This window comes from Barbatula barbatula (assembly GCF_947034865.1).
Source record: "Barbatula barbatula genome assembly, chromosome: 21".
Classification (NCBI taxonomy): Eukaryota; Metazoa; Chordata; class Actinopteri; order Cypriniformes; family Nemacheilidae; genus Barbatula; species Barbatula barbatula.
In genome coordinates this window covers 16,941,687-16,955,067 of record NC_136784.1, presented here as the reverse complement: position 1 = coordinate 16,955,067, position 13,381 = coordinate 16,941,687, and the positions used below count along the sequence as shown (strand labels likewise).

General features: G+C 39.1%; 1 protein-coding gene across 1 annotated transcript in view; it reads right to left on the bottom strand.

Moving 5' to 3' along the window:
• Window positions 1-2,802: 2,802 nt before the first annotated feature.
• Window positions 2,803-13,381, bottom strand: part of syt11a (synaptotagmin XIa) — a 31,097-nt gene continuing 20,518 nt past the window's right edge. Inside the window, exons 2-4 of the mRNA XM_079485365.1 lie at window positions 12,231-13,132; window positions 4,453-4,573; window positions 2,803-4,311 (exon numbers count right to left, since the gene is read on the bottom strand). Coding sequence (XP_079341491.1) covers window positions 4,001-4,311; window positions 4,453-4,573; window positions 12,231-13,132 — 1,334 coding nt within the window. The 3' untranslated portion in view covers window positions 2,803-4,000. The remainder of the gene's footprint in view (window positions 4,312-4,452; window positions 4,574-12,230; window positions 13,133-13,381) is intronic.

Sequence of the window (13,381 nt, the reverse complement as noted above, 5' to 3'; positions counted from 1 at the left end):
CACAGCGTTTAACACACAGGTGTTAGAAGAGCAATCATCTGTGTAGTTCATTGACTTTAAATCATGGAGGCTACCAGAAAACGTTTAGTTTATCAGATGTGTTAGATATTGAACCTTCCATAATAATGGATAACCATTATTTAAAAATGCACTAACTGTATGTTAACTTGCCACTTGTCCAAAATTAAACTTTTAAAACAAAAACATATTAACCCTTGTTTCTGTCATGTATTGATTGCAGCAATATGATAATAAATATAAAATGTCCTTCAAACTTTATCATTATTTCCTTTTGGATTTTTCATGACAGTTGTGGTTAATTTCAAATGACCGCCTGTACAAGTAGTGGCGATATTGGGGTAGTGCTATGAAAGAATATTGATAAAACAATGACTTTTAACGCTTACATGGTTTTTAAATTGTGTAGTAAATACATAAAGAAATAGTATTACTATAGTAACAAAGTGATACCATTACTTTGTTTGTGCAGTTTATAGTATGGGCAGAAATCAAAAACTTTAAAAACCTTTTAACAATGCAATTATGAAAATGGTTACATTGACCCCACAAATGTTTTCATACACAATAAAATACTTGAATTTAAATTGTTATTTGCTTTTTTACTCACTCTGCCTACCTAATATTAGGACAAAATGTAACCTTTGGATTTGTATATGTTTTGAGTTTTCTGAATTGAGTTCCTGCTCAAACCTCAAGAAGCTATTGATTCTCATAGATGCTTTAAATTCTTTCAAATAAATAAATTAAATTAAATCTTTAAAATGAAATTAAATTAAAAGATATAGTTCCAGAGGGCATGAGAGAAGAATCTATGAAAATAACTGAAGACATAATTATTATTTTCATATATTTCTGTTTATTATCATCTTGCTGAATATTACCAAGACTCACGGTACAAATATACTACCAGGATACACTTCAGCGTATGTCAAAGTGGCTTTGGGCTCAATCTGACCCAAACACATGGGATAAGGGACGGGTAGGCACAAGCAAAAATCAGATGTAGTGTATTAATTTTATTTAATTTGCACGTCCATGTTAACAAATTCAACACACAGTACAAGTCAGCATTAGTGTAACATACTGTAGTTAGCATAAGCTCAGTAGCTGTATGCTGATAACTTGTCCTCAAAAGCATAACAGGTCACACTTTATATTAGATGTCCCTGAATCACATATTGAAATAAGCAGTAATAAGCAAGCCATGTAAAGATGCTATTATACTGTGCTTACACTATACTGTACATAAATAACTTAGTTGTATATACAAATGTTGAAAAGCCAGGTAACAACATAAAATCACACTACGGTTTTGGTCAACTAGTATTTTTTATCTTCTAGGTTTAGTGGGTTTAGGGACACCTAAAATAAAGCTAAATCACTATGTTTTATCCAAATGTTATACATTTATTACAGTCATTTTATTCTTAGTTTGCCTTTCAATTTATTACAACACACAACCGCAAAAAACTGAAGGATTGTTGGACCAGTGGCAAAGAGAAAAAAAGGGCAAATACAGTAGCTCTCCGAAAGAGAAGGTTTACTCAATATGATTGTGTTTCCATTCCAGATAAAATAGTTAGATCCGAGGGAAGCAGAGAGAGCCACTGCCCACCTGTGCATTTGAACAAATGCTCAGTTACATTTGTTTATTTTCATTATTATGTTACAGTTATTTATGTATTAAAAAAGAAGTGTTTTATGCCCATTCCACAGAAGGTCAATATAACATCAGAAGAGAAGGGCTTTAATATAAGAAAACAGGCATTTTTATGTAGGTTGCACTGTAATCTGTTTTTTACAAAAAGAGATTTTACGGTCATATAAACCACTAAAAACTGTAATATATACAGTACACAAGTTTTGAAGCAGAGATGTGATACAATTCATGCAGGGTTTGAAACATTATTTCAAAAGTGGAAGAGTTCAGGTCTTAAGTATATCTGCAAGCCTGGACTTGGATGGCTATCTTGATGTTGTTTTTCTAATAAACAATAACCGATCTCATCACAGGGTCTTCATGACTCACATTTGCAAATTGTGAGATTTCACAAAGTTAACTGAGATATTATTTTCCATTGTAATTTAACATTTCATTGCCAGTCAATGAAATGTTTCTCCTCTCACCCTCTATACTTTCTGCCTTTTTAACTTTATTTGTGCTCATTCACACTGGGAAACATGTGAATCTGCATAAGAAGACTAAAGCAGTGAATGACTCAATTTGAAACACATCCACAAACATTGCATGCCTGTAAAAATCCTCTCTAGGTCTGTCAATTACAGGTATTGTACACCAAAAATGATCCATTGGTCTGTTTTCTCAACTTTGGTCATTTTAAAACCTGAAACTCACAAATGATTACCAAAATTCTTACTTTGTTATGGTCAGTTGTATTTTTATCTATCTATCTATTTATATATATATATATTTATATATTCATTTTGTTGAACACAAAATCATAAAAATAAATAAAATACTCTATGAAAGTGCAAATATTGGAATATGGGTCTGTAACTGCGATATAATCTGATAATAATTAGAATCAAAATAAATCAATTAACTAGCTTTATGCCAAACAAGATATTGAAGGAAGTGAGATCATGAAGTTGGGTTGAACATCTGACTACAATTTAATTTGCCTTTATACTGATTCGTATGTCAGAAGATGATATTTTTTGTGAAAAAACTCTGAGGTTTTTTTTCTCCTCCAATGGAGTTTTGGGTTCCTCGCCACCGTTTGCATACTGTTTTGCACTGTTTGCCTGGCGGGGGGGCTGCTAGAATTTGTTAGTCTTATTTAATTAACACTGCATATAAGAATTTATTGTGTGTCTGATATTTGACCTGTGTTTTGACTTCCATAACCTTTTATGTTTTACTTATAGTCAATGTTTTCTTGTACAGCTGCTTTGTAACAATGAAAATTGTAAAAAGCGCTATATAAATAAAGCTGACTTGACTTGACAGCCACTGGGTAATTTTCTTTGCAGTAAAGTAGAAATGTGCATAGATAAAGCAAATTAAAGCAATAGGTCTGATATTATGTTGAAATAAGCTGTTAAGAGACATGTTACGGAAGTGCTTTGTCCAAGTCATGAACTGTACACTAAGAGATAACCAAGAAATCCAGCTACAAATAAATGAAGTAGCTACAAATTTGAATTAGCAAGAGACCAGCTTAACTAAATAGAACATCAGAGTTTTGTACAAATTAAATTTTAACTCCAGAGCTGATGGCAGCTATTTTTATTTTGCTAAAATGTATGCCATTAAACACCTATGGTATAACTTACATTTAGAGTTTAAATTTAACTCAGATATTTCACATCTCAAAATGATTGTTTTTTAGTTCCAAATTCATTCAAATAACTAAAAATAGAAGTAAAAACAAACCATTTCTTGTTTCAGTTTTTTTTCTATTTTCACATACTGTATATAATGTTGTTTGCATCTTCCAAAATATGAAAATCAATATTACAACCTTGTGTTCAGTGATAAACATTCAAAGAACTCCTTGATGATGTCTAGATTATATATTTTCTCATTTATCAAAACATTCTAAAAATTAAAGCTTGTCCAATCTAATTCTACGCATGCAGGTAATTGAAGGTACTCTATGTTTATTCTCAATAAGGAGGGTTACTGGTGAAAGGACTGTGAGAATACTATGGTATATGCTTCCATGTGGGTATAATTATCATATATGACACAAGCTATTGTATCAGACCGACAAAAGACCAATGTGGTAATTGTCAGTTTTTTGTTTTTAATAATCAGTTGACGTTTTTGCTATTTGTTCATTAGAGAACCTTCTATGTGGTTCCGTAGTGCCTATGGTCTTTCTCACTAATGATTCACATACTCACCCGCACATACACCTGTATATGTGGGAAAAGGGGGGTGGGTATAATCACTATAGAGCAGGTAACATGAAGGAAGTGGAATAATATGTTTTCCCTTTGTGTTAGCCAATTGCTAGTATTCTGTAAGGTTATGCCACTTGGCGATCTGTCGTCGTGGGTTGTCGCAAACTTCCCTCCAGTGAGTGACCCCTGATGGAATAGGACTCTGACCACCCAAAACCACGCGACCAACAACCTCGTTCTTTGTAGTGCGGTCAAAATCAATGACCAGAAACTCCACAGAGATGTCCGGCATTAATTCAGCAGGGACATCGTAGATAAATGATTCGTTGAAAACAGGATTGAGTGTGCATTTCTTCACATGTGTCTTCTTCTTGGCTATGCGCTTGCGGCCATAGAAAACGTTCACTTTCACATATGGGTCTATAAGTGGAATAGAGAAAGAAAGACATTATTGTGAAGCATTACGGTGAGATCTGTTTTTGGTGTATGAAACTAGATTTATGACATTAAAACCTGAAAAGCAGTCATCTTAATATTCATCTGGATGTGCTGTAAACTTACTGCCTGGTAGGTCAGTGATGTCCATGGTTGGCAGGTGTTTGGCCTTGAGCACCACCACATTAAGCCTGTGAGTAACAGGCTGGTATGACAGAGACACCAGCAGCTCCCCGCGACTTTCACACTACAGAGAAACAGAACAGAAATGTAACACAAGAAAAAGGTGTTCAAATGTTTACATGCACACACGCAAGATAAAGCATCTACAGATCCATCTGCTGATGGGGAAATCTGGGAAAATGTCAACCATGAAAAAAATTGTCTTGGTTACGGATATAACCTCAGTTCCCTGATGGAGGGAACAAGACTATTAACCTGGTAGCCATCGCTGCAGACGGCTTGGAAGCAGGTAATGATGTGGCTGCATCCCGGAGGACACAGCCAGCCATGACCGCAACACCTTGTATCCACAAACGCTACTTCAACATGCTGGAACCGTGCCCAACAGGCTCGAGGATGAGTCATGCTGTCGAAGAGTCCTCGCCGTTGAGTGGCCTCGTGGTGCCGGAGAGTTTGGGCAGCGCGGACGAGAGGCATCCACCAGCGGCTGCCCGAAGCGGTGGTTCTGGAGCAGAGGAGACCTCGCCACCGAGCACCTGGGTCGCGGCGGCATGGTTACCTCCCCAGAGGGAGCAGGGCGGGTCGCTACCGTCCGCCCGAGGCCGGAGCCTGTCTCTTCCGCCCAAGAGGGGACGAGCGCGGGGCGGCAGACCGCCTGCCAGGGGCCGGAGCCTGGGTCCGTCCGCCTGAGGGGGAGGAGCAGGGGGCGGTAGAGTCGAGAGCGGCCACCACTTGCCGGCCGCCAGGGGGCGTGAGGTCTAGCGCTCAGGGCCACCGTAAGGTGCCGCGAAGAAGAGTAACCCGGCTGGTTGAGGACCGAGCGGCAGCATGTCAGGGAACCAGACAATTTTTTTTTTCCTCTCTCCCCTCTCTCATTCCGGTCGCTCGGAGTGCTCCTGTCTCCGTTCTCTCGTCTCGTTGGTGCATACCCCCAGGGGATAGTCCGCCGAGGCTGGGTGAACCCCACCCCCGAGGGAAGGGGGGGGAGCAAGCACAGTCTCATGGTACCCCCGGCCTGTGAGGGGCGATGGGGGTATGTAGCGAGGTAGGCGGGACGAGAGCCGGGATGCGAGCTGTACGCGCACCGGTCTCATATCACAGAGGAGATTGTGGAGCATTTAAGAGGACGAGCGACCGGTCCGTCAGTGAGAGAGGACCAGGCCTGGATTTTATGTTGTGGTTTGTGTGTTTATTTTATTCATTAAAAGTTATTTAATGTTCGCCAGTTCCCCTCTCCTTCCTTCCCTTTTATTGAACTTTGTTACATGGTTCAATTTGTTGTTTGAGTGTTTTTATGTCACATCTATAACGCAAAATGTCATATCCATAACGCTGGAATTTCCCAAATACAAAAGGCACTTTGGCACTGGACAGTTAAAGATCCTTATAGGAACCAGCCTCCAGGGTAGTCCCTCAAAAACAAAATGTTCCTTTGTACTGTTATCTTGGCTCCATTCGCACAGGAACTTTTAAATGATGTAAGCTTAAATTGTAAAGCGGTTGTGCAAGCGTTGTGGCAAGCTACAATGTATTCTATTAGAAGCGTTTTCCCGATCAAACATGTTTGATATTTATGATTTGGTATTGGAAAGCAGTAAAAAACGGAATGACACCACAGATGTGAGGAATTTTTCATACAAAAAGTCAGCTGCGACAAACCTGGAATTAGACCATTGAATGCTTGAAAACATTTAATTTATCATTTTAATTTATTAATGAAAAGCACAAATAAAGAAGTTTAACAATGTGCTGTACAGAAGTGAAAAGTAAAATCAAAAACAATATTAACAAAATCTGCAACTCATGGTCACCAGATCTAACCTAACCCTAACCCTAATCCATTCAAGGATTACTTGTCAGTGTCATGATTTACCAACTCTAGGCTTGAAAATGAAGGTGGAGTACCAGGAGTAGTACCACCAACGATCATTTCCTCAATGCCAACAACCGTAATGTTAACAACACCAACACCATACAGTATATTCTATTTTATTGGTGTTTGGTGGTAAATTTAATCAGACATTGTATGTTGTGCACGTTGAGCATGAACCTAAACCTAAATGTTTGTAAATTATACAATATAAAACACAACACATAACAAGCAGATATGGCTAGAGATGCTGTTTATTCAAAAAGCGCAATTATTCCAAGCGTTCCTAGGCTGAAGAACAGACCCAAAAGTGATCCCCTTCATCATCTGCTCTAAAACTCAGAACTGGACTGGCTGTGAACAGTGCGCACGTAAGGGAGGATTAAGGAGAGCCTTGAGGAACTCCACATGTGATAGGTGCTATAGATGAAACAGAGCAACCAATAAAAGGTTCTGTTACTGAGATTGGATCTGAACCAGCTAAGGGCACATTTTTGGATGCCCACACACATTTTAGGGTGCAATAGAAGAATACCATGATCTACTGTATCAAATGCTGCACTCAAATCTAAAAGCAGAAACCAGACCAATTATTTTTAAATGCATAACTACTTAATTTTTTTGCTAAATAAATGTATATGTAAACAATCTTCTTCCACATAAATCGTATGCATTTTTCTTCTAGATCAAGGCACTATCAACCTTGTACTCTGCTACACTCTCTCTCTCTCTCTCTCTCTCTCTCTCTCTCTCTCTCTCTCTCTCTCTCTCTCTCTCTCTCTCTCTTTCTCTCGTTTTTCTGTTCTGCTTTTTAAGAGTAAGGATTCTAGTCTTACTGCTGGTTATCACCATGGCAGCATGAATTAGAAGCCATCCTGCAGTTATATGTGGATGTGTTTCTAACCTGCTCTCTAGCTGTAAGGTCATGAAAATGTCTGCATCTGTGGGATATATTTGTTTGTTTTGATAATAGACTATAGTAAATTATATGAGGCCTTTTCTGAAAAAGTTATATCTAAAGTATATAATGTTGCCAATAAAATGTGGACTACGTGAACTGCACACATGTAAACATCCCCGTCTGCACACATGTAAACATGACTCAACACCTTTATGACACATCATCCCTATTTCCTTAATACAGGGTAAAAGAATTAGCTGGACATTCACCAATATTTATTTAAAAAGTCTCATTAAACTGCCTGCTTATGGCTGAGCAGAATTCTATTTCCTATCTCTTTATATACAGTACCTCCCAATTCTGATCTTCTCTTGTTTGCATCATCCCTTCTCACATTTTTGCCTTAGTGGAAATTCATTTGTGTTAACAATGCTTATTTTCCCCACACATACACTGTTCATTCTCTTGAATCGTTTTGATCTCGAAGCGATTGTACAACCTTCATAGTATAAAAAAACATGCCGCTCCTGCCTAAATCCACTCACTTTTCATGATCACCCATCTCTCTCTTCCCTCTATATTCAACTTACTCCATCTGATTCTCCTTCCTTCTCTCACTCTCTCATAATCATCTCTGTCCCTCTCCATCAGCCATACTACATCCTCTCCCTCCCCTCCTCTTTCTTTCTTTCTTTCTTGCTCCGCTGGATCGATTGTCCACTTTTCCCAGCCAACACCCTAATGCTCCTATCAAGCAGCTAGAGTAATAGCAACTGATTCAATTTAAGAGACGCTCTTAAACCAGACAGGAAGATTTCCGAGTTAAACAAGCTTACTGTGCATATTTTGAGTACTAATGTACAAAGCTCGCATTTACACAACTAAGAGCACTATTTCTGCTGTTGCTCCAGAAGATTTCCTGCTGCTGAAGAAAATGAGATTATGAGCATTGCTTTTCATGCTTTTGTTCCAGTTTTGAAGCAAATATATCAGTGCATTAGACAATGATTAGCCGTTTGCAGCTTTTCAAATCAAATTTTGCTCCAAGGTTCTTATGGGTCATTTCGTATCAAATATGTAATTCAGATATTTCCACTTAAATAAAAAAAGAGACAGAAATTATATAAAAGAGTACATCTTACAACTAGCATAATTGTTAAAGGTGTAACTTGAATCAATTGGTCTTGAAAAAATGTTTATTTTAAAAATGCATTTTTATTATATAGTTTATATATATAGTTTATTTTTTAAGACTATTGATGGCAGATTTCTGTTATCTGAGAGAGAAAATCTGAAACACTGTAGAGCTCTTTTCTACTTTCGAGTAAACATGCAATAACAAGGGTCTGGTTCTCAAGTAAAAAACAGACAGCATCCTACAACACATAGTAAATAAAAGCAGAGTCAGGCAAAATAACAAACAAGGGAGGGGGTGGGGGAACACAAGAGTTCATAAAGGGAAGTCCAGAGGGTTTGGGAAAGGGTGTGACAGTCTTAGTGCTTGAGGATATGGATCTGCCAAATGAGCACATTAAGCCCTACCTCTATATCTTGTGATTGGTCTTTTATGTTTCTTTACTAAGGGTGTATAATTGCCATCAAATATCAATAATTTTCAAGAACTGCTGTTCATTGTGAATTGGGGCTCATCTAGAAAATACTTCTTGATTCAAGAAAGTTTTGACTTTTTTACTGGAAAACAAGTAAAGTAAGAAAGTCCTTTCAGTTTGTGAGGCGCAGCGCTCCACAAATAAGTTAAAGGAAAGGAGATGACTGAGTGCATTCTGTAAGTTTTCTTTATTTTGCAAAAGCACAGTGTTCTGTTTTTTGTGCAAGTGTGTACATGACTAAAAGTAGCTAACTTTGCAGTGTCTAATGACGTACTCATAGTTTGACCATAAATCCTCACAGTTTTTAAAGTTGTTTCTGCCGTAAGTGATTGCACCACCGGAGAACTTCTTACGTATTATAGTCCATCACGTGCACTACGCTCTCAGGCGTCAGGTCAGTTGGTAATACCTAGAATTTCAAAATCAAGTGCAGGCGGCAGATCCTTTTCCTATCTAGCGCCTAAACTTTGGAACAGTCTTCCCTGCAATGTCCGGGAGGCGGACACACTCTGTCAGTTTAAATCTAGACTAAAGACGCATCTTTTTTATCTTGCATACACTAGATTATCATAATATATGTATTTCAAAGATCTAGGCTGCACTAGTTAGATCAACCGGAACCAGGGACACTTCCAATAACAACTGATGCATTTGTTGCATCTAAGAGTGCAGAACAGTACTCTACTCTCAGCCAGTCTTGTCTCATTGTTCCAAGGTTACAAGAGCGGAGCGGGCAGGGCGCAATCCATTCCTAGACCTGTCAAATGCTGGACGAAGGAAGTGACGTCCCTACAAAACTTCAGCCACTATTAGATTATTAATGATAATTTTAAATCTAATTTTTTTTTAATTTTCGCCTTGTTGTGCAAGCACTGTTGAGCTTGTGCAGAGGCTGCAGTTTTTGCCAGAGGGGAACTGGAATCCCCTGGTTAGGCCTGGTTTCCCTCCGAGGTTTTTTTTCTCCTCCAATGGAGTTTTGGGTTCCTCGCCACCGTTTGCATACTGTTTTGCACTGTTTTGCCTGGCCGGGGGGGCTGCTAGAATTTGGTAGTCTTATTTAATTAACACTGCATATAGGAATTTATTGTGTGTCTGATATTTGACCTGTGTTTTGAATTCCATAACCTTTTATGTTTTACTTATAGTCATTTTTTCTTGTACAGCTGCTTTGTAACAATGAAAATTGTAAAAAGCGCTATATAAATAAAGCTGACTTGACTTGACTTGACCGGCGCCATACGCACACACACAATATTCCAGCATCTCAAACTTAACAGCCTGTTTATTATCAAAATAAAATAGGTATTGCAATTTAAATTATTATATGTGCTTTTTTAAATGAAAAATATGCATCCAACAGGTCAGCACAAACGTTATCCATTAGTGCTTGTGGAGATGGATCTGCCAAATGAGCACATTAAACCATCCCTCTATATCTTGTGATTGGTCTTTTATGTTTCTTTACTAAGGGTGTATAATTGCCATTAAATATCAATAATTTTCATGAACTGCTGTTCATTGTGTAGTGGGGCATCATTGCGAGTGATGCGAGTAATAAGTGCTAGTTTCCAGATGGTTGTTGTGATGGATGTTCCCCCTGCTGTTAGTGGCCTTTATGGCTACACTGTGTCTATGATAATACCGCTATAATGGGCTATGGATCAATAGGTGGTTCCAGAGCCCTTACAGCCTAGTTTATAAGCTTATGGCTACAATGCAAAACATATTTTTTTCTAGAAGATGATAAGAAGCAACTACTTTACATTTTTAAGAAAATGTTTTGTTATTTGTTTTTATTTTTGATTCAATTTATTGTCATTACACACATACAAGTACAGTGCAACGAAATGATCAGGTTGCTAAGGTGTCTGTAACAGTTAGTGTGCTGCTATGTGGTTGTTAGAGTAATAGTTTATTGCCCAAAACTTGCAGGGCCGTGTTAAATTCATTGCTAACCTAAATCAAACATCTGAATAGCAGTTCTAAACGTAGCTGCCAAGGCTCACTGGAAGAACCAATTGACCTCTCACTCATGTGACTCATTTGTTTTTATTTGACAAAACAAAGTCTCTAAAACAGCCAAAGAATAAATTAACACTTCTGTGATGCAGGATAAGCTTCACTGCATTGAAACTGGTGGCAGGGGGTCACTTGGATAATAATATCAATCACAGAGATGGTTATCCTGCGGCAAAAGTACCAAAGTACCAGAGTACCAAAACAACCTTGTAGCCAATCAGCAGTAAGGTGCACTATGCACAGGACGGACATTAATCGAGCCGAGCACTGACGAACGCGAAAGATGGGAGTAGGGGTGTGTCTGTTTTAGTGATTTTAACATCAACAACGGCTAAGACAAATCGGACACCCCGCCTTTAACTGGAAAACATTTGGGATCTCTAATCTCATAAAAACAATTGAATTTAGTTATTGCTGTGCATAATCAGATATAAGCTGAGGAATATGTTTTTGTGTTTAAGGTCATTGCACTCCAACAGTAAATAAAATGCAGCAATATTTAAGTATTTGTATCTGTGATCTGGGTTTTATCTACATTTAGCATTCGCATTATTGATCAGCATGTTAACATTTGTGACCCTGTGAAAACCCACAATTTTCATTGTTACGCACATTTGCTGTTTGTATGTTGGCATGACTCTGCCCAGGGAGCTTGAAAGCTCGAGACAGGAAGGACAGAGTCCTAACAGGTTCCAAAATGAGATACTAGTGAAGGAGTGAACGAGAGAGTGGTTTTAGACACAGTATGTGTCTCATTAAAAATGCTAAGTAGTAGTAGTGTCTAGCACGCCACTCTGTTGTTGCTTCTGTCATGATCGTAAGTGGTGAGACACGGACAGAGGACCCAGGTGCAGACAGTGGGTAAGGGGTTACACACTTTAATAATAAATGATAAAACAAACACTCACGAGGGGGTAACATAACACTGTGTATTTTCTATTCTGCTTGCCTTTGACTTGTCGTGCATCATGTCAAAATACCTGCCTCGAAAGTGTTTATGATAAAGTGGACCTTGCTGACCAGAGCTGAGAACATCTGGTCTATATATACTGTAGATTATATATTGTTATGTCAAGTAGTTCAACATTTATTGGGCTTTAGTGGATTACAGTGTAACCGTTGTTGATTTGTTTAGAAAATTGCTGTTTTCAAATTAAGACTTCAGACATGATTCAGACATGATGTTACAGTGTCTTTGAAAGTCTGGGTTTGGGTTTCATTGGTAAGACTTCAAAAGTGGAGTGCTCGGGGCAACAGGAGCTGAACGTGACACTGAATTAGATGGTTACCCCACCACTTGAAGCTGTTAATTCTGACCTACCTGTGTGTTTCTCTTGCTGATCTGCTGGGTGATGTGTGCTCTGTCTGTGCTGGGATCCACGCCCGCCAACGGCACAACCGCCTCACCAATGACATCATCCCGTGCAAACCGATCGAAGCTGAGCACCAGGAAGTGCAGTGTGAGCTCGGGTAGCACACTATACGGAATTCCATAGAAGGTGAAAGTCTCGTCAAAAACTGGCTCCAGAGTCTTCCTCAGCACACGCGTCTTCACTCTGTGTTTCTTCTCTGGCAGGATGGTCATCTTCACATAGGGGTCAGAGCTACCTGCCTGTTCATCCACAGCAGGGAGCCCTTGAGCTCCAACAATAGTGACAACAAGAGCTTTCTTGGGGAAGTTGTAGTCAATAGCCAGACTGAGCGTGCCTAAAGATGGTGAGTTGAGACTGTAGGGCGATGCTGTTTTACTGGGGGCTTCACTGCTACTTCCCGAGCTGCTCTCCATACAACAGTAGTCTGCCCGAAGGGGCAATGCCCTCTCCAGCTTCGGAGGACCCACGGGTGGTATCAAATGGTTCATCTGTAGATGCGGTATACCATTCAGCAGTCCATCTTCGGGATCTGCATCCACATGGCGAACATCTCTGTTTTTAGATCCAAGACCCCATTCTTTCAGTAAGGATCCTGAACCTGAGCCCCGGCCAACCCGAACGATCTTCTTGCTGTTGCTGAGGGTCTCGGGGTAGATGCTGATACCTTTAAGCATGTGGATGAACTTGTAGGGGGGGTCAACAGGTGGGTCATAGGGGCCGCTTGACAGCTTGTATGCGCCTGTCATTTGATGGTAACGTCGCTGGCAGCACGTCCACAGAAAAACGGCCACCGTCACAGAGACCACCAAGACACCCGCACCAAGAAAACCTGCAAGCACTGGGGACACATCTGAGAGAGAGAGAAAGAGAGAGAGAGAGAGGGGTTGCATTTGTAACATATGCCTATATACATTTATACAGCTATAAGTTTCAATACCACATTCCTCTTTTGTGCTTGAATGTTTTTAGTGTCAAGTAATGAAAAATGCTGGAAAGACTGGTTTTGTAACATTTTAACCAGTCTGTTAAAAAAAATAAGGTTACATTCAGTAGCATATCTAATTTTCATAACATCATTTCATTTTCTTGTCATGTCAAA